The 21,318-nt window shown below is 45.4% G+C and overlaps 1 protein-coding gene across 2 annotated transcripts in view; it reads left to right on the top strand.

The window, feature by feature from the left end:
* GM2A (ganglioside GM2 activator) overlaps positions 1-20,396 on the top strand; it is a 31,156-nt gene extending 10,760 nt beyond the window's left edge. The window contains exons 1-5 of one of the 2 annotated variants that reach the window (XM_080804919.1): positions 8,280-8,591; positions 14,194-14,346; positions 18,189-18,371; positions 18,751-18,935; positions 20,058-20,396. In XM_080804919.1, the coding sequence (XP_080661045.1) occupies positions 8,484-8,591; positions 14,194-14,346; positions 18,189-18,371; positions 18,751-18,906 (600 nt within the window). In that variant the 5' untranslated portion in view covers positions 8,280-8,483 and the 3' untranslated portion in view covers positions 18,907-18,935; positions 20,058-20,396. Of the gene's footprint in view, positions 1-8,279; positions 8,592-14,193; positions 14,347-18,188; positions 18,372-18,750; positions 18,936-20,057 lie in introns of those variants that run through there. The other variant, XM_080804920.1, reaches the window with a different exon arrangement.
* The last annotated feature ends 922 nt before the right edge of the window (positions 20,397-21,318 follow it).

The raw sequence follows: 21,318 nt of genomic DNA, 5'->3' as shown, positions 1-21,318 counted from the left end.
ATGGTCTCAGGGTCCTGCGATTGAGCCCCACATCAGGCTCTCTGCTCAGCAGGGAGCCTGCTTCCTCCCCTCTCTCTCTCTGCCTGCCTCTCTGCCTACTTGTGATCTGTCTGTCAAATAAATAAATAAAATCTTAAAAAAAAAAACAAAAACAGATGTCCATACTACACGTGGGTTGAAACCACACAAAGACCAGGCTTTAACAGAAATGAGAGATCCAAACCGTATGCCCACAGGGGCTGTGGAGACCCCTGAGCTCAGATGCCACGGAAAGGGGCAAGGACAGCTCAGCTTCAGCGGACTGTTGCCTGTCGGATGGCAGGCTGGTGTGTCCAGATTCTCTGATTTTTTCAGAAAAAGTAGGAAATCCACAATTTAATGAGGAATCCCTTGTTTTTATTATATACTGGCAACTATGTAAATTTCTAAGAAATACCATGCAAACAAATCATGAGTTTGAGGCTGGAGTTGCCTGTCTGGTGACTTCTGATCTGACTCAGTGCCCACTTCATGTGAATTTGAAGTGATAAGCACTCCTCATCGCACTCGGGGCACTCACCATACCAGCCTGTGTGCACCTGCTGGGTCCCCGGCAACACGGACTCACCACACAGGGGCACAGCTGGTAGGTCATCCTGGGCCCTGTTATTGGAGGGCTCAGACCCAGTTACTCTTCTAGGAAGCTCGTGACCCTGATCGTTAGAGTGATAACAACTTCCAGTTTTCCAACCCGTCCCTCCTAGGATGTGATTTCTTCCAGGACAATTGGCTTGTTTTGATAATTGCCACTTTTATGTATGTGGGCACCTGTTGTGGGCCGGGTGAGTCACATCAGCGGATGTCACTCTTGGCTACATATTTGAATTGTCTGGAATTAAAAAATGCACTGAGGCCAGAGATTTAGAGATATAATTGGTCTGGAGTGTGGGCCTGGGGATGGGGATTTTTAAAAGCTGCCTTGATGATGGTATGCAGCCCTGGCTGGGAACCACCACCTGATGGTCTTGACCATGTTTACACTTCCCGTTGACTCTTACCCTAGATGTTTTCCACATCTCCCAAGTATCATCAAAAGTCTGTCTCCTCAGAGAATTCCCACCAGACTCAAGCTTGCCACACTTTGTATTTTTCGTCTTCCAGTATAATTACTCTTAGATAGTATCTTGTTTATGTCCTTCCCTGCTGACTACCTTTCTGGAATGAACTCTGTTGGGGATAGGGCTTTGATTATAAGGGTGGGGGCAGGACCTTTATATAGTTCAAATCTTTCTATAGTTTCAATCTGTAAGTATTTGTTGAATGAGTGAATGGTTTAGCACTGACAAGTAGTTGTTTATTACTATTAATTATTCTTTTAATCTTTGTTTTGCAAATGAGGAAAACGAGGCCAGAGAGGATAAGGTCCCTTCCTATGCTCTTGCTGGAAAAGGCCAGGGTCTGCCTGACATGGAACAAGTGCTCTGAACAAGACACTGTCCTTGTGGTTTCACCTTCTACCCTGGTTATAGATTTGGTTTGCAGTCCCTGTGTCTGTGGACTTCCAGCAGCTCCTCCAAAGCCCTTCAGATGGAGATCAAATATTCTCATCCACAAGGAATGTGCCAGCTCACAGAGAGATCCTCCAAGATGGCTGAAAGCATTAGCCTTTGATGCCCAAGATCCATAAGGGCTTGTGTGAAAGAGTGTGTCTGAGGCTGAGAGACTGGAGTATTCAGGAGTGGGGAGGAAGTGGGTCATGGTGTTGAAGGGCCTTGACAGGTACAAAGATGGAGAAGGAATGATGCTGGAAGGGAGCCAGTGCAGCCCCCTTCCTAGTTCTTAATGAGGCTCTAGGGCAGAGCAGCGTAAGCTTCCAGTTCCCCGATCTATCACCGACACAAGCGCCAAGGAGTCTAGGCACACGGGCACCTCTCATACCACTGTGGGATTAGGTTTAGGACAAGTGAGTTTTAATTTTTCTTTTGCTGTGGGTCATTGGGCAGATCCTCTACCTCCGAGGGCCTGAAAATGCACTTGCATATAATGAAAAGGCTGTTCTAGATGAGAGAACGAAGAGCTTATCAGAATGGGAGGAAGGTGTGTAATTTAAAAAGCATATTAATTTTAGCCATTCTGACAGGCGTGAGGTGGTATCTTATTGTAGTTCTGATTTGCATTTCCCTGATGTTGAGCATCTTTTCATGTGTCTGCTGGGCCATCTATATGTCGTCTTTGGAAAAATGTCTATTCGTGTCTTCTGCCCATTTTTAATTGGATTATTCGTATTGGGAGTGTTGAGTTGGGTAAGTTCTTTAGGATACTAAGTTCTTTTGGATACTAACCCTTTATCGGATATCTCTTTTGCAAATATCTTCTCCCATTCTGTAGGTAGCCTTTTAGTTTTGTTGACAGTTTCAACAAAAACTGTCCTTCACTGACCAGAGGCTTTTTTAAAAAATTTTTTTTTAAAGATTTTATTTGTTTATTTGACAGAGATCACATGTAGGCAGAGAGGCAGGCGGAGAGAGAGGGGGAGGGAAGCAGGTTCCCAGCTGAGCAGAGAGCCCGATGCGGGGCTGGATCCCAGGACCCTGGGACCATGATCTGAGCCGAAGGCAGAGGCTTAACCCACTGAGCCACCCAGGCGCCCTGACCAGAAGCTTTTTATTTGGATATAGTCTCAATGGTTTATTTTTGCTTGTGTTTCCTTTGCCTCAGGAGACTTATCTAGGAAGAAGTTGCTCTGGCTGATGTCAAAGAGATTGGTGCCTGTGTTCTCCCCTGAGATTTTGGTGGTTTCCTGTCTCACATTTAGGCTTTTCATCCATTTTTAATTTATCTTTGCGTATGGTATAAGAACATGGTCCAGTTTCATTCCTTTGCATGTTGCCAACACCATCTGTTGAAGAGACTGTCTTTTCCCATTGGATATTCTTTTCTGCTTTGCTGAAGATTAATTGACCATATAGTTGTGGGTTTATTTCTGGGTTTTCTATTTTGTTCCATTGGTCTGTGTGTCTATTTTTGTGCCAGTATAATACTGTTTTGATTACTACAGCTTCAAAATATATGTTGAAGTCTGGAATCGTGATGCCTCCAGGTTTGCTTTTCTTTTTCAAGATTGCTTTAGCTGTTTGGGGTGTTTGGGGTTCCATTCAAATGTTAGGATTGTTTTTGTTCTGGCTCTGTGAAAAATGCTAAACAACAGATGTTGGTGAGGATGTGGAGAAAGGAGAACCCTCCTACACTGTTGGGAATGCAGACCGGTACAGCCACTCTGGAAAATAGTATGGAGGTTCCTCAAGATGTTAAAAATAGAGCTACCCTAGGATTAGCAATTGTACCACTAGATGTTTACCCAGAGAATACAAAAATACTAATTCAAAGGGATTCATGTACCCTGATGTTTATAGCAGAATTATCTACAACAGCCAAATTATGGAAACAGCTCAAGTGTCCATTGACTGATGAATAGATAAAAATGTGGTATATGTACACAATGGAATATCACTCAGCCATGAAAAAGAATGAAACCTTGCCATTTGCATTGATATGGATGGAGCTAGAGTGTATTACTCCAAGCAAAGTAAGTTTGTCAGAGAAAGACAAGTACCATATGATTTCATTCATATGTGGAATTTAAGAAACAAAACATATGAGCAAAGGGGGAAAAAAGAGAGCGAGAGAGAGAGAGAGAGAGAGAGAGTGTTAAGAAACAGACTCTGAACTATAGAGAACAAACTGGTGATTACCAGAGGGAAGGTGAGTAGAGGGATGGGCGAAATAGGTGAAGGGTACTAAGGAGGGCACTTGCTGTGATGAGCACTGGGTGATGTATGGAAGTGTTGAATCACTATATTGTACACCTGAAAGTAATACTACACTGTATGCTCACTAACTGGAATTTAAATAAAAACTTAACAAAAGCGTATTAAAAGATCAGGTAAAGGGGCACCTGAGTGGCTCAGTGGGTTAAAGCTTTTGCCTTCAGCTCAGGTCATGATCCCAGAGTCCTGGGATCAAGCCCCGCATTGGTGTTTCTCCTTGGCGGGGAACCTGCTTCTGCCTCTCTCTCTGCCTGCCTCTCTGCCTACTTGTGATCTCTGTCTGTCAAATAAATAAATAAAATCTTAAAAAAAAATCAGGTAAAGTCTGGAGGTTTGTGAATAGCAATGCAACAGTGCCACTTTCTTAGTTTTTATAAAAATACCCTGATCTTTTTTTTTTTTAAATTTAAAATCAATTAGTTAAGGCTGAAGAGTCCAAGATGGCAGAGGAACAGGAGACCTTAATTTTGTGTGGTCCCAGGAATTCAGCTAGATAGCTATCAAATCATTCTGTACCCCCGTGAACTCAACTGGAGAGCTAAGAAAAGAAAAGCTGCAACTCTACAAATAGAAAAGCCACCACTTTCTGCAAGAATGACAAGATGGAAAAACTCACCTTAAAAAAGAGAAAAAAGACAGTACTGACTGCCAGGGACCTAATCAGTATGGACATAAGTAAGATGTCAGAACTAGAGATCAGAATGACAATTATAAAGATACTAACTGGGCTTGAAAAAAGCATAGAGGACGCTAGAGAATCCCTTTCTGGAGAAATAAAAGAACTAAACTCTAACCAAGTTGATATGAAAAAGGCTATTAATGAGATGCAATAAAAAATGGAGGCTTGTACTGCTAGGAAAATGAGGCAGAAGAGAGAACTAGTGATACAGAAGACAAAATCATGGAGAATAAAGAAGCTGAGAAAAAGAGATAAACAACACAGCCACATGCAGTAGAATGAAACTGGACCATTTCCTTTCACCATATACAAAAATAAACTCAAAAGGGATAAAAGACCTAATGTGAGACAGGAATCCATCAGACTCCTAGAGGAGAACACAGGCAGCGACCTCTTTGACCTCAGCCACAGCAACTTCTTCCTGGACACATTGCCAAGGGCAAGGGAAGCAACAAGGGAAAAATGAACTATCGGGACTTCAAGATAAAAAGCTTTTTCACAGCAAAGGAAACAGTCAACAAAACCAGAAGAAAACCAACAGAATGGGAGAAGATATTTGCAAATGACATATCGGTAAAGGGCTACTCTCTGAAATCTATAAAGAACCTAACAAACTCAACACCCAAGGAACAAATAATCCAATCAAGAAATGGGCAGAAGACGTGAACAGACATTTCTGCTGGGAAGACATACAAATGGCCAACAGACACATGAAAAAGTGTTCAACATCACTCAGCATTAGGGAAATCCAAATCAAAACCATGATGAGATAGCACCTCACACCAGTCAGAATGGCTAAAATGAACAAGTCAGGAAATGACAGATGCTGGCAAGGATGTGGAGAAAGGGGAACCTTCCTATACTGTTGGTGGGAATGCAAACTGGTCTATCTACTCTGGAAAACAGTATGGAGGTTCCTCAAAAAGTTGAAAATAGAGCTACCCTACAACCCAGCAATTGATTTACTGGGTATTTACCCCAAGAATACAAATATAGTGATCTGAAGGGGCACATGCACCCCAATGTTTATAGCAGCAATGTCCACAATAGCCAAACTATGGAAAGAGCTCAGATTTCCATCGACAAATAAATGGATAAAAAAGATATATATATATTATATATATAATATATATATTTATATACATTATATATAGTATATAAATATAAAATATATATAATAAAAAGATATATATATAATGGAATACTACTCAGCCATCAAAAATGATATCTTGTCATTTGCAAAGACATGCATGGAACTGGAAGGTATTGTGTTTAGCAAAGGAAGTCAATCAGAGAAAGATAATATCATATGATCTCACTGATAAGTGAAGTTAGAGAAACAAGACAGAGGATCACAGGGGAAGGGAGGAAAAAATGAAGCAAGAATAAACTAGAGAGGGAAAAAAACCATAAGAGACTCTTAACCATAAGAAACCTAAGAAACCATAAGGGGGTTGCTGGAGCGGAGGAGAGTGTAGGGTGGGGTAGCTGGGTGATGGACATTAAGAAGGGAATGGGATGTAATGGGCACTGGGTATTATATAAGACTGATGAATCATAGGCTTATACCTCTGAAACCAATAATACATTATGTTAATCAATTGAATTTAAATTAAAAACATTTAAAAAATAAAAAATGCAATGCTTTTATATTTTAATAAGATTTTTTTTAGATTATTTATTTATTTATTTGACAGACAGAGATCACAAGTAGGCAGAGAGGCAGGCAGAGAGAGAGGAAGGGAAGCAGGCTCTCTGCTGAGCAGAGAGCCCGACGTGGGGCTCGATCCCAAGACCCTGGGATCATGACCCGAAGGCAGAGGCTTTAACCCACTGAGCCACCCAGGCGCCCCAATAATATTTTTAAAAAGTCAATTAGTTAACATGTAGTAGAGTTTAGTGATTCATTGGTTTCATATAACACCCAGTGCTCATTACATCAAGTGATAAAAATACCCTGATATCTTAATGTGAACAGTGGAGAAATTGGTAGAATTCTGTTAGTTTTGCAAGTTTTCTATAAATCTAAAATTAATTCCAAAATTTAAAAAGTTATATAAAAAGAGATGATTGGGTAAGTTTTTTTTTAATTTAATTTTTAATTTTTATTTTTTTTATAAACATATAATGTATTTTTATCCCCAGGGGTACAGGTCTGTGAATCACCAGGTTTACACACTTCACAGCACTCACCATAGCACATACCCTCCCCAATGTCCATAACCCCCCCCCTCTCCCGCCCCCCCCCCCAGCAACCCTCAGTTTGTTTTGTGAGATTAAGAGTCACTTATGGTTTGTCTCCCTCCCGATCCCATCTTGTTTCATTTATTCTTTTCCTACCCCCCAAACCCCCCAGGTTGCATCTCCACTTCCTCATATCAGGGAGATCATATGATAGTTGTCTTTCTCTGATTGACTTATTTCACTAAGCATAATACCCTCTAGTTCCATCCATGTCGTCGCAAATGGCAAGATTTCATTTCTTTTGATGGCTGCATAGTATTCCATTGTGTATATATACCACATCTTCTTTATCCATTCACCTGTTGATGGACATTTAGGTTCTTTCCATAGTTTGGCTATTGTAGTCATTGCTGCTATAAACATTCGGGTGCATGTGCCCCTTTGGATCACTACGTTTATATCCTTACGGTAAATACCCAGTAGTGCAATTGCTGGGTCATAGGGTAGTTCTATTTTCAACTTTTTGAGGAACCTCCATGCTGTTTTCCAGAGTGGTTGTACCAGCTTGCATTCCCACCAACAGTGTATGAGGGTTCCCCTTTTTCTGCATCCTCACCAGCATCTGTCATTTCCTGACTTGTTAATTTTAGCCATTCTTTTTTTTTTTTTTTTAAGATTTTACTTATTTATTTGACAGACAGAGATCACAAGTACGCAGAGAGGCAGGCAGAGAGAGAGGAGAAAGCAGGCTCTCCACGGAGCAGAGAGCCTGATGCGGGCTCCATCCCAGGGCCCCGGGATCATGACCTGAGCCAAAGGCAGAGGCCTTAACCCACTGAGCCACCCAGGCACCCCAATTTTAGCCATTCTGATTGGTGTGAGGTGATATCTCACTGTGGTTTTGATTTGTATTTTGATTGGGTAAGTTTTAAATTGTATTCATGCATTCATTTATTCACCCAAGATTGATTGCTTATTATGTGTCAGGTCCTAAGTCACGTTAGGGACCAAAAGTCATAGTGCCACTCCTTGTAGGGTTTACAACTTAGTGGTGATTTGGCAGGAATAATATCCCTATTGCTTTTTTAAAAAGCAAAACTCAACTACAAAGCATTATAACTTAACAAAATCTTGGCTGTGGGCTATATAAGCAGAATCCTTGCTCTATCACTTTCTAGCTTTGTGACTTTGGCAAAGCTAACCTCACCGTGTGTGTTTTCCTCAGTGGTAACATGGGGCAAAAAAAAAAAAAAAAAGATTCCCTCATCGGTGTTTAACAGTGCTTAGCATGCATTAAAGCACTTACTATCGGTTATTACAATTATGATTATAATCATTAAAAAGGCACAGTGATTCGTAACACGATACAGGAGAGCGTTAACAGGGACAGGGAGGGTGACATTTAGTCAAGGAATGTATCCGGGTTTGAAAACAAAAATGCTTTTCAGGCAGGGATGGTCACTGCTTGTGTGGGTTTAGAAAGAGCAGCTCCTCCCCGCCCCCGTGCTCTGGCCCCGCCCTAGGCCCCGCCCCCTTCATCATCCGGCTCCGCGGTCGCCAGTCAGAAGGAGGGGCTTGACGCCCACGCCTAGAGGGAGGGGCTGAAGGCGGAGACTCAATCCGGCTGGAGCAGGGAGAGGTCCGTGCAGCACCGGCCTTGAAATCTCCCATCCCCCACTGGGCGGAGCAAACCTGGAAGTGGCCGCGCTGTTTTGCATAGCAATGATCAGCTTTGCATAATCGGGGAAGGCAAGCATTTAAAGGAGACGCTACTGCCACAGACCTAGTAGACTCGCGCAGACCCACTGTTGGCGATGATGCTGAAGATGCAGGCTCCTCTTCTGATGGCCTTGGGCCTGCTTCTCGCCGGCCCTGCGGCCCATGCACGCAGGGCCGTCCCCGTCCGCGTCCCCGGGAGCCGGGTGAGCCCCCGTTTCCTCTGGTGGCCGCTTCCAGCTTGCCGGCCCAGTTGGGGTGGGATTACGGGGGTGACTACTCCGGTTTCTAGAATTCCTTCTCTTTTATAGAGGCTCCTCAAGTCACTAACTGTGGGACTGTGAGTGGGTCCTTTTCTCTCTCCGAGTTTCGGTTAGCTCATCTGGACAGTGAAGGTGGACTGCTCCAGACATTTGGGAAGGGTTAATCTCCCTCAGGTCTCTACTCTCTTGTCCTTTTCTTCCTGAACATTTGAGTGAAATTTGGCAGGACCGCAAGGCTAAGGAACTGCTCCCAGGCCCAGAGACTCAGCCTTGTTTACCTGCCCCCTCCCTTCCACCACCCATAAAAAGACCTGGCACCCATCCCTTCCCCTCTGTACTGCTCTGTGTCTCAGCTTGTCCTGATGGGTGGGAGGGTTTGAGAGGCTTGTTCTTCCCTTGCTCGAGATCCAATCCTGTGACCCACTGCTTCTAGTTACAGGCCACAAAGAGTCTCCAGCTTCCTCCTTCACTTTTCACTCACCCCATGCTCTAGACCCTTGGAAAAGGGAAGTTCTGTCATTCTACGTGGGATCTGGAGAAGCCTAGTTCCATTGCCTCTTTGCTGCATAGCTGTGGGCAAGACACAGATGGTCTCTTCATCTGTAAAATGGGCATGATGATACCAACCTGCCTTTCTCAGATGGGTGTGAGTGAAGGGAAATGCTTTCGTGGATAGAAAGGCTCTAAAATCTTAGACAAAGTGATACAAGCCAGTAGGCTTGGCCTCATCCTGCTCCAGGGGTAAGGGGTCCCATTTTATTTTTCCTGTTGAATGAAGGCGTAAGGACCTGTTGGCCTTATTTGCCCAGAGTTTGTCCCGGGGTGTAGGCTGAGAATGTTTCTCTTGGTTCCAGGGCTGACTGCTATGAGGTGGAGTCTGGCTAGAGCTCCAACTTGCCCTACATCCCCATTCCCTTATATATCTTGCACATGGTTGCCATCCCAGACCAGAGGGCTTTAGATAGATCAGCAGTTTTGGGGAGGCCCTGAGATATAGAGTTCACCCACCTCGCTTAGGCCCCTATAGGATACGGGCCCGCACACCATTCATTGTGAAGCAAGAGGCACTTCGTTTTCTCTGGGCTCATGGTGATTCAGAGCCCTATGCCTGAGACCATGGGCCAGATAAAGGCAGTAGGGTGATAGTGAACATTTAAGCATTTGAAAACCTGAGTTTTATTTCCTTTTCTGGCATCAACCAGTCTCATGTCACTGGACTGTGGCCAGCATTAGACTGGGGGGGGGGGAGAATGTCTAATCCCGTGCTAGGCATACAGTAGGTGCTTAATAGACTTGGTGACACTGTATAATGACTGTCATTTATTGTGCACATACTCTGTGCAATGTGTTGAGCTGTGTGCTTTTATTCCTAATAAACTTTTGTTGGGGGGGGATGCTTTTTTTTTTTTTTAAGGTTTTATTTATTTATCCGTCAGAGAACAAGAGAGAGAGCACAAGCAGGGGGAGTGACAGGCAGAGGGAGAAGCCGGCTCCCGGTTGAGCAAGGAGCCCGATGTGGGGCTCGATCCCAGGACTATGAGATCATGACCTGAGCTGAAAGCAGATGCTTAACCGACCAAGCCACCCAGGCATCTCTGGGGGAATGATTTTAGATTTATAGAAAAGTGCAGAGAGAGTATGGATTCTCATATACTCATCCCATTTCCCCTAATGTTAACATCTTCTATTACCATTGTGCATTTGTCTGAACTGACAAATTAACATTGGTTCATCACCATGAACTAGACTCTAGACTTTATTTGGATTTTACCAGTTTTCCCATGAATGTCCTCTTTCTGTTCCAGGATCCAGTCCAGGGCTCCACAGTACATTTCTCATCAGATCTCCCCAGGCTCCTCTGGTCTGTGACAGCTTCTCAGTCTTATGTTTTCATGGTTTAACAGTCTTGAGGAGTGATGACCTGTATTTTCTGTACAGACTTCTCTTTTTCCCAGTAGCCCTGTGAGAAGATATAATAGTGCCCATTTAATAGATGTGGAAACCAAACCTCAAGAGGGTAACACCCATGGTCTCAGCTGAGGGGTGATTGGCACCGAGGTCTGTGATGTTTACCTGTATTTTTGCCTCCAGACCTGTGCCTTTCTCCTCTGCCCTATGTTCCCTCTTCCCACATATTGGCCTCTCCTGGGAATGGTAAATACAGTGGTCTCCCCCTTACCCGTGGTTTTGCTCTCTGTGGCCTGGATGCCCAGTCTGGGAGCGGATGATCCTCTCTGACATCATCGGAAGTTTAATAGTAGCCTAATATTATATCACAATGCCTGTGTCATTCCCCTCCCCTCATCTCATCAGACAGGGACTTTCTCGTCTACATCATCAACAAGAAAAAGCGTTGAGTGTAGTATAGTAAGATATTTTGAGAAAGAGACCACATTCACATAACTTTTGTTATGATTATGATGGTTCTGTTTCATATCAGTTATGGTTGTTAATCTCCTACTGTACCCAATTTATAAATTAAACTTTATCATAAGGATGTATAAAAAATATGCATCGAAAAAAACATAGACTATATAGGGTTATATAAGGTTCAATGTTGTCTGTGGTTTCAGGCATCCACTGGGTGTCTTGGGACGTATCCTGCACAGATAAGAGGAACTCCTGTGCCAGGTCTGGCTCGTAGTGAGCATTGCTAATCCGTCCTGCCTCTGTTTCCAGATGAGGCTGGACCCAGCTGCAGAAATCACTGCCATAGAAACCTCTATTCAGGCACTGGGAAACTGTGTTATTATACCTCCCCCAGGACCTGAAGGACAGGGAGCTTGGGGGAAGGGAGGGAATTTTTCATCTCCAGCAGGACACTCTGGATACCTGCTCCAGCCTGGAAGGAGTCCTCGATGTGAAGCAGGTTGCCTTAGGATCTGTGAAAGCAGCCCCAGAAAATGGCTAGTCCTCCTTACCAACCCTTCAGCCCAACTCTTAAGTCTAGGCATTCTTTCATTTGACGGTGGTGGCCTCTGAACTGGTCTCCCCGTTCCAATCCATTGGGTTGGACAATCCACTTGTCCCTCTCCAATCCATTCTCAACCATAAACCAGAGCGTGGCATTCTCCTGCAGAGAGGTTCCATTGCAATATAGTAAGTCCAGGGTGCCAGTTATGACCTATGAGGTCATACATTAAATGACCTTGCCAACCCTCCAGCCTCATCCGTGTCAGTCATCTGCTACACCTAGCCCTATAGCCTTCTTGTAGTGCCCAGACCAGCTAAAATTCCTACCACAGGCCCTTTGCCCATGTTGTCTCTGCCTGGAGAGAACATTCTTTCTCTCTGTACTTACATGGCTGACTCCTCATCCTGCAGGAGTCCGGCTTAAGTATCATTTCCTTACTGCCTTATTTAAGTAAGCCCTTTGTTACTCTCAACACGACCTCTGTGCGTTTCTTTTCTGGCTCTCAGAAATCATGGTGGGTAATATTTATTGGCATTAGACTCTAAGCTCCTTGAGGCAGGGCAAGAACATTTCTTTCTTTCTTTTTCTTTCTTTCTTTTTTTTTTTTTTTAAAGATTTATTTATTTATTTATTTGACACAGAGAGAGAGAGAGAGAGAGAGAGAGAGAGAGACATAGCGAGAGAGGGAGCACAAGCAGGGGGAATGGGAGAAGGAGAGGCAGGCTCCCCACTGAGCAAGGAGCCTGATGTGGGGCTCAATCCCAGAACCCTGGGATCATGACCCAGGCCGAAGGCAGACGCTTAAGCACTGAGCCACCCAGGTGCCCCAGGGCAAGAACATTTCTAATTGTTTACCACTATTAATACAGACTTAGCCCAGGGCCCATGATCATTGCTCCTTAAGTATTTGTGGGATGAATATTGAAGGAAACCTTCATTGGTACCTACCCTGTGTGAGGGGCTGTGGGGCATGCAGGCATGAATCAAACCCTGTCCTGTTTTTCTTACTCATGTCATGACATTTCATTCCAAGGGACAGAAACCCATTCCAAGAAGCTCAAGTAAAGGGAAGTTTACTCCAGGTATCCAAGGAATCTCATGGAAGTAATGGCAGGAAGTGGAGGCTGGGCCACATCATGGCTTTCATTCTGTGAGCCAGCCCAGCTTTGGGCCTGGCATTGTGTTGAGAGCATGATGCTCTCATGCTCACGCTCATCCTCACAATCACCCTAAGAGGAAAGTATAAAACCTTCACTTCAAAGATGTGGAAATTGAGGTGCCAAAGGGGAAACGGGCCCACAGAATCATGTGATATGGTGGCTGAGCCACTCTTGGTGACTAAAGCTCTGATGTACCCTATATCACCCTCCAGAGTCATGCCTTCCACTGCTACCCCGTACTGCCTGGTTAGACAGGGGTGAGGGTGGGGAGGGGACACTTCTGTTCTCTCCCCCAGAGACCAGCAGAACCCTTAGTTCTTGTCTCTTCCCAAACTTTGGCTTGGTCATGAGTCACAGGTCTAGGTATTCTGGCCTCATGCCAAAAGTTAACACCCAATAACAGCGCAAAGTCCTGTAAGTGATTTTTGTCTCAACCTCCATGTCCCAGAGGCAGAGAGAATCTGTCAGCCTAGCTTGGGTTAGGTGTTTCCTTTCAGCTCAGTTGGCTGGGTTGACGATGGCGTGAGCTCGGGGGTATGGGGCTGGGTGGGTTTCCTTCTGAGATGGGAGGTGCATGGTGGGAGTGCCTGAAGTGTCTCTTAGATGGCCTTCAAGGGGGTGGGAAAGGGGTGAGTGGGTGGGCAGAGTCTGCCTGATATAGAAAGTGTTAAAGATCATGGGCAAGTAGGCAGGGTTCTGTGGGAGTGGGGAGTCAGCAGTCTTGTGTAGCCAGACAAGATGGTGGAATTCCAGGACCTCTGGGGTATGTGGAAGAAGAGGAGGAAGTGGCTGAGCAGAGGCGAGGAAGGTGATTCAGACGGGACAGGGCATGGGCAATGGGATGGGGGGCAGGAAGCACTAGTTAGGACTGGGGAAGCTTGTTCACTAGGGTTCATCAACAAGCGCCCCACTGGGGGTCTCTCTGCATATGTCCTATTACCTCCCTGGGCTGATTGCATACTCCTTGAGGGTAGGGTTTCCCACTGTGTAAAGTTTCCTATTATTCCTGGCCCTGGATTGGGCATGGGGTATGACATGAATAAGGTCCTGGGCATGAGGCTGCAAAGGTGAATCCTCCAGGAGCTTCTCTCTAAGGAGACACCAGGACTGGCTGGAGAGGGGTCGGGGGCCGGGGGTGGGAGATCAGAGAAGGTACCTACCAAGGGTGGATGTGGTTAGTCACCTGTTTTGAAGCTCAAGGTCTGGTAATATTGTGCTTTATAGTTTACAGCACACTTCTGGGAGATTATGTTTTTGGAATCTTTTAATATAATACTGCCTATGAACTGGGGACCACAAGTGTTATCCTGGGCTTCTAGGTACAGACTTGCAGATAAAGCTCAGGGTGGGGAGGTACCTCGCCCAGTGTCACACCCTCAGTAGCCTGTTCTGTTGACGCTTCTGACCTGCGAAGGTTCCTTTTGTCAGTGCTGCTTATTCTTTCTGCCTGATTTTTCCTTGACCATCCCAGATAGATAGCTTTTCCTGGGAGAACTGCAACGGCGGGAAGGACCCGGTGCTGCTCAAAAGCCTGACTCTGGAACCTGACCTCATTACCTTTCCCGGGAACGTAACTATCAGCGCTGAGGTCCAGATCCGTGTCCCCCTCAGCAGTCCTCAGAAGGTGAGCCTGGGCATGGGCATGGTTGGGGAGGTGCTTGGAGGGAAGGTGCGGGGGGCCATATGGCAGGGGCCCTGAAGGATGTATGTTCAGGGACTTGTGGGTAATTGTGCAATCCCGATTTCTCAGAGCAACAAAGGATGCATAGATGCGTAGACTGTCTAACAGCCCCGGTCGGGCAATGTGGTTGTGGTGCTGTTGTTAATTATAAAACAGACACATCACTTCGTAAGTGACATCTAGTCACTTTGGAAATCACAAATTGCCAAAAGGTAGGGAGAAATATACCACCTGAAATCTCACTATCCAGTGATAGGGGTAAACACTTTTAACATGTGGTAGGCGAGGCTTTGGAACTGTCCCCCAATCAATCACATATAACACACATATTCTTTAAAGACTTTATTGATTTCCAGAGAGGGAGTGAGACTGTAGGTCTGTCCTGGTGTACTTAACAAATCTATGATCAGATATGTAGTTTGTTTCTGTGGTAGTTTTTTGTCTGTGTGGTTTTATTTTTTGGCTGTTAGAAACACCTTTGCTGAAATTATCCTTGTAATGTATCTTTTTGTCCTTCTCTGATTACCAAGACACAGACTTTTTAGGTCTTTCAAGTGCCTCCAGATTTTTGAATCCATGTATGCTCTCCAACAGATTTGCCTTTTCCCACACATCTGTTGATTCTGAGCATTTTCTAATAACGTTTTCCACTATTTTATGTCATCCCTGGGGAGGTTTGATGTCTTTTCATTAATTTTGTTGCCCTTTGTGTTTCCTTTGAGATTGACCAGTTTGATCATGTCTGTTTCCTCTGTTGGGGGTGGCTATTTCCATGCTTTTTCAGAACAATAAAGGCTTTTCATTATCTATTTAACACCATACATTGTCATCCTCCTCACTACTTCGAATTGCTGCCTTTATAGCATATTCCTATATGCCCTTCTGCTTGTCCTGGTGCAGCTCTACTCTGGCCCCAGTTTTATTCTGATTCTTTGAAAGGTTTTTGATTTGGAATCTATCCCTGTAACTACCCTTCAACCTGCCAGAATCACAGCCTCTACCTCGTAGGTTGATTGTGGGCAATTACTGGGTTAATAATGTGGGGAGTACTTTGCATAGGGCCTGGCCCACAAGACCTGCTCAGAATATGTTAACTCTTGTTAATGTTCAATTAGTGTCTTTTCCTGCCACCCCGGGACCCAGACAGAAGCCCCGGCTCTGTGTGGACCGCTCTAGGGCCCTTGGTACCTCCTTCTAAGTCTTTTCCAGGCAAGATCATTGCATTTTTTTTTAGCTGAACTTCAACTGATAATCTAGCAGGGTCACACAAATGCCATTTCCATGCTCCTTCTGCTGGGTCTGGGGTGCAGAGCTCTCTGGCAGGTGCTCTCATGCCATCGTTAGGCAAAATGTTGGCATTTCTGTGACACTGTGCATCTGCCTTGGAAGGAAAAAACTCGCAATCTCCTTCTGCCCCCAGCCTGCATTTCTTGGTTTCTTCAAAGACCATTAAGATGGACACCACCACCCCCTTTCCTATCCCTTAATTACCTGTCAAATATTTGGGCTGTTGCACTTTTTAAAAACCGTGCTCAGGTTCCCTTCGCCTTGCATTTCTCTTCTGTTATATTTGGTTTTGTTCTTTTACTTTTCAGGTAATGTGCATATTAGCTATTAAATGAAAGCCTCTGAACACTTGTGTAGGAAAAAAGATGATTAGCCTCGTTTTACAGATAAGGGACACTGAGGCTCATAGAAGGGTGCGACTTGCCCCAGGTCACGTGGTTATCAGCACATTCACGGCTGGGTGTCCTTATGTTGTATTGTTCCCTGTTCCTCAACTCTTTCAGGCAGGGAGGTGGACTTAGCACCTGATGTGTTTGGAGGAGAATGCTCCAGAACTTTCCCTTGCTCAGCAGAGACCCCCTTTTGAGAGAGTGTCAGGACTCCAGCCCCGTATGAGCTTGGAGGCCTCAATGGCTTCCACCTCTTGTTACTGAGGCCTAGAGAGGAGAGTGAGTGGTCCAGACCCACGGAGAACCAACACATCCTCTCTTCCTCTGACCTTGCTGAGGTAGAATTTTTTTAATGCAGAGTCTCATCTCGGACCTGGATGGACTTAACCCCAGCGGCAGTGTTGAGAAGCTGGGTGCCCCAGATTCCATGAGCCGGGAGCTGGGGCCACCCAGGAGCTCCCTTTTCCTCTTCTGACTTGGTTCATAGGATCTGGCATAATTTATAACTCCCTTCTGTGGGCCCTCTCTCAAGTTCCAGCCTCTGGGACCCTGGTTTTCCCATCCTCAAGAATCATAAATTGCTGTTTTATTTGGCATATACCCTTATGTGGGGCTTTTAGACATGGCTTTCAGGCCTGATGGTTCTTCCTTGGCAGAGGGGCTGGAACAGGCTTGGCAGGGGAGCAGAGAGGAGGGCTGGGAGGGGACTGTGTGTGAGTGGGGCATGGGGGATACTGTGTGCATCAGCAGAACGGGAGGAGGTCAGTGAAGGAGACCATTTGAGTTTGTCCTCTTAGCATCCAGAGTATACTGACATCTCTCTTCCTCCTGGGCCTGGATTATGACATCTAGGGCAGTTGGAAGACTGAGTCCACAGCCTGGAGAGCCAGCCCGAGCCCTCCAGGGTTTGTCTCAAACAGAAAAGTCCTAAATCAAGTGAGCCTGGAGGCTGGGAAATATGGAATTGCTAGAATGTAAGAACTGAAAAGAGTCTTAAAATTGTGGTTTCCTGTCGTAACACCCACAAGGGGTCAGATGCTCAAGTGAGCTAACGTCCTCCTGCCCTTTCCTTACTATTTTCCCTTGATACGTTTTGGGGGGTTGAGGGCACGGACACGGTCAAGAGAGACAACTCACTCAATGAATGCCTGGCACACATCCGGCACAGCTGGGACTGTCCGCCTTGAAATCCTGGCCACTTCTGGGTCAGCGGCAACCTCTAGAACGGGAATAGCATCCTGACGGCATGGAGGTGTGAAGCACATCGTAGATCTTCTTGTCCAGCTTCTCTCTGGCTGTAGGGCTCCTCTGGTGGCTTCTCCAGCTGAGTCCAGGGAGCCCACCACTTCTTGGGGGGTAGTTCTGTCTGTTGTAACCTAGCTATGATGGTTAAGAAGGTCTTCCTTTATATCAATCCCATAGTGATCTCCCTATCAATTCCTGTTGTTTTCTTGGGATGCCTGGGTGGCTCAGTTGGTTAAGTGTCTGCCTTCGGTTCAGGTCATGATCCCAGAGTCCTGGGATCGAGCCCCACATCAGGCTCCCTGCTCCGTAGGGAGTCTGCTTCTCCCTCTCTTTCTGTGATCTCTTCTTGCTCTCACTCTCAAGTAAATAAATTTTAAAAATGTTTTAAAAAATAAATACTGTGTTTGGTAGCTATACAGAGAAAATTTGATCCAAGGGTAAAAAATAGGTTTCTGCTCCAACTGGCTGGCAGTAGCTGAAGTCCTACATAGACAAGGGCTCTGAAGCCAAGATTGGGCTGAGGAGAAGTCTAGGAAATGGTGCTAGTTAGCCAGTTAGCGGTTAGATGGCAAGTGCCTTTCAAATCCAGTGCCACCGATGGTAGTGACTACCTAAAGAATTCTAAGACTGAGGTTCATTGAAGGGTAAAAAAAATCACAGCAATGATTAATACCTGCCATGGGCGCTGGAAGAGGTGCCACTGGGATATGTGCCACAATATTGTCACTGCTATATCAGAATATCTCCAAGATCCCATCCGACTAAAAATTCTGTGATTAAAATAAAATGCTGACCTTTTGGAGATGTAGAGAGGCTGGGATGTTTGCCTTGGGATTCATACTGTTTCAAACTCTTTCTCACCAGGTGGAATTAACTATAGAGAAGGAAATGGCCAGCTTCTGGGTCAAAGTTCCATGTTTGGGCCATGCTGGTAGCTGCACCTTTGAAGACATCTGCCAAATATTAGACGTTTTCATTCCCCCTGGACAGTCCTGCCCAGAGCCCCTGCATACCTATGGGCTTCCCTGCCACTGTCCCCTCAAAGTAGTAAGTACTTAGGGAAGGAGAGTATTATTTCTGTGGCTGGAGTAAAAATGTGGGGTTTGGAGAGATGGGTTCTTGCATTCTCCTCCTGCAGATCTGGATGTTTGTGGGTGAAAATTGGTGTGATCTATCCTGAATTGCTTACGTTTGGGGCCCTTGGTTTATCCACTTGTGAACTGGGTGACTTGAGCTGCAGTGTGGCCTCCAGTGCCCATGAGCTGTAACCTTCCATGCTGTGTAGTGCTCCAGCCATCTCTAATCTCACGTGGCACTCAGGAGAGTGGGAGGAGGGGCAGTTCATGGCTGCAGTCCTACAGGAGAGCTCCAGGAGAGTCCCGTCAGTAGGCTCCCGCTGACCTGTGATCCATTGGTTTTCCCGCAGGGCACCTACTCAGTGCCCGAGACTCAGTTCACCCTGCCCGACATGGACCTGCCCAGCTGGATCAGCTCCGGGACCTACCGCATCCAGAGCGTCCTCAGCAGCGGTGGGAAACGTCTGGGCTGTGTCAAGATCTCTGCTGCTCTGAGGGGCGAGTAAAGTGGCACCAGCCACAGCAGAATGAAAGGGTATGAGGAAGATGTCCCTCTTCTTCTGCCTTGCATTTGCCAAGGTCAAATTCTGACTCTCTGTCCCCCTTCAAGCCCCTTTCTACAATGATGCCACTTCCCTCACTGAAAATCCTTCTGTGCCACCTGCGTTCTAGGCTTGGGCAGGCAGCTCTGGCCTGGGGAGGAGCTTGGCAGCTCTTGATAGCCCATGACCTGCCAGGCCGGCCGTTTCATCTTCCTTCTCACACCTATGATTTTCTCTCTAAGAGCTTAACTCATTTTCTAAATAAGCAGTAGGACTCATGTATTTTGTGACCCCAAGTTCAGACTGACCCAATCTTGGTTTCCTGAAGTATCTTCATGATTTTCTTAAAAAATGTTTTTTTGGTCACTGACTTGAAAGCGGAATGAGAGTATGAACGGTCTTTGTTTTACTCCAAGCCCTCTTACCAGGAAGGGACTGAAGTAGTTCAGCGTAGCTTATTCCTCTATTAACTGCTATGATTCATTCAGTATTCTTTTCTAGATTTGCCCAGGGAACAGCGGGGCATAGCGTGTCCTGAGGAGGTAGGGCACGTGGTGGAGGGCTTCACTGGGAGAGGTATTTAAGAATGCCGTATGTATTTAAGAGAGTTTACAAACTCAGCTGCCTGCTGGGCCAAGCACGAGACCTAAATGAGTGAGGACAACCACGAGGAACATATTGCTTCCAGGCACGTCTTTTCCCCCCTTTGTGTAGCAGCTCATATCCACTGTTATAAGGCAGCTGGTGTCCAGTCTCGAGCTTGGGACTATTATCAGGGCTGATGGGGCCTGAGTTGAGTTAGAGAGGGTACACTCAGCACTTAGGGGCAGCTGGTGCTGCATGAGAATGTCGTGGGCCCAGGATTACCAAATAATCTCCATTTTTTTTTTTCCCTTGGAGAAGCCAGAAATCCAGACTTTTATATGAAATCTTAGAGTTTTTAAATATTGGCAACTAGTTATTTTTTAAAACACTGTGCAGGCCAAGAGGGCCAAACAGACTTGCCAGTGGGGAAGTCTGGCCCAGTGTGGCCGGTTTGCGACCTCTGATGTAAGAATACACATTGTCCTTTCGATCTGGAGACAACTCCTCCAGTGCTGTCTTTCCCTCCCTAGGGTCAAATCCATAGTGTCTGACGCATGGAACAGGCTCTTCCAAGGCTCAGGGAAGGGGAGGCAGCCTCTCAGGATGGGAGCTGCAAGAATCATGAGGCCGCCTGCCCCAGCCAAGGAGTGTTGTCAGGGTGAATGGGGAAAACCCTGAAGATTTGGAACACACCAGCAGCTGCTCTGTGGAGCAAGGATCCCATGAAGAGGGGTGGACTCCATCAGGTGCCTGGGTTTGGCCATCGTCCCATCCTCCACGCAGCCTACTCACCTATGGATCGACCCCAGCTTCAGGGCTCATTTGAAGCCTTGAATGGCAATAAAGCTTTTTAACTTGCTGAGAATTCCTCCTTTGTCTTGGCTGCATATTTGTCCATCTTGGGGATTTTAGGAGCTTGTCGGTGGAGGGCTGTTCCTGGTGGAAGGGTTTGTTGTGATGGCACAGAAGAGCTGAGATGGTTCCAGGGACCATCTCTTCTGTTTTTGTCTTGTGAGTTGCTTGTTATCCCTGCTTTATTCAGCCTCATCACCGTCCAGTGTCCTTGGTTTACTTTTTGACTTTCCTATTCTCTGTGACCATGCCAGCCTTTCACCCTTTTGGCTTTTTTGTCCTGATTCTCACAGTTGTTTTCAGTTCATATTTGAGAATTGAATCTCATTATCTTGGTATATCTTCCCATGTCATGACAGGCTCTTGGGTCCAATGTTCCCCTGGGTCTCAGTGGGGAAGGGGTGAGAAATCTCAAATCAGAGGCAAAAATAGACTTTTTAAGGAATGATACTGAGCCAACTGGAAAACCATTTGGAAAAAGTTGAAAATAGATTTGTACATCACACCATATGCAGAATAAACTCCAAATGGATCCAGGGTCTAAATGTCAGAAAATGAAACCATACAAATACTAAAAGAAAACATAGGTGAAAAATCCAGAGGTGGTAAAATATTCACACATTCGACTACCTTAAAAAAAAAAAAAAGTCACTTCTTAAGAAATACCATAGAGTCAAAAGACTGGAGGAAAACATTTATAGCACATATAATAGACAAACCATTAATATTTCTATTACATAACGAATGAAACATTCAAGGGACTAAAAACGTGATAGAAAAATTGAGAAAAGACATGAGTAGACAACTCTCTTTTCTTTCTCACACATACTCACACTAAGATGTAAAAATGGTCCTTAAACCTGAAAAATGTACAAACTTAACCAAGATTAGAGAAATGTCAATTGAAACACTAGAGAGAACATCATGTCTCAGACTAGT

Source organism: Martes martes, assembly GCF_963455335.1.
Source record: "Martes martes genome assembly, chromosome: 5".
Lineage (NCBI taxonomy): Eukaryota > Metazoa > Chordata > Mammalia > Carnivora > Mustelidae > Martes > Martes martes.
The sequence above is the reverse complement of the archived record's forward strand: the minus strand, read 5'-3'. Positions and strand labels throughout refer to the sequence as shown.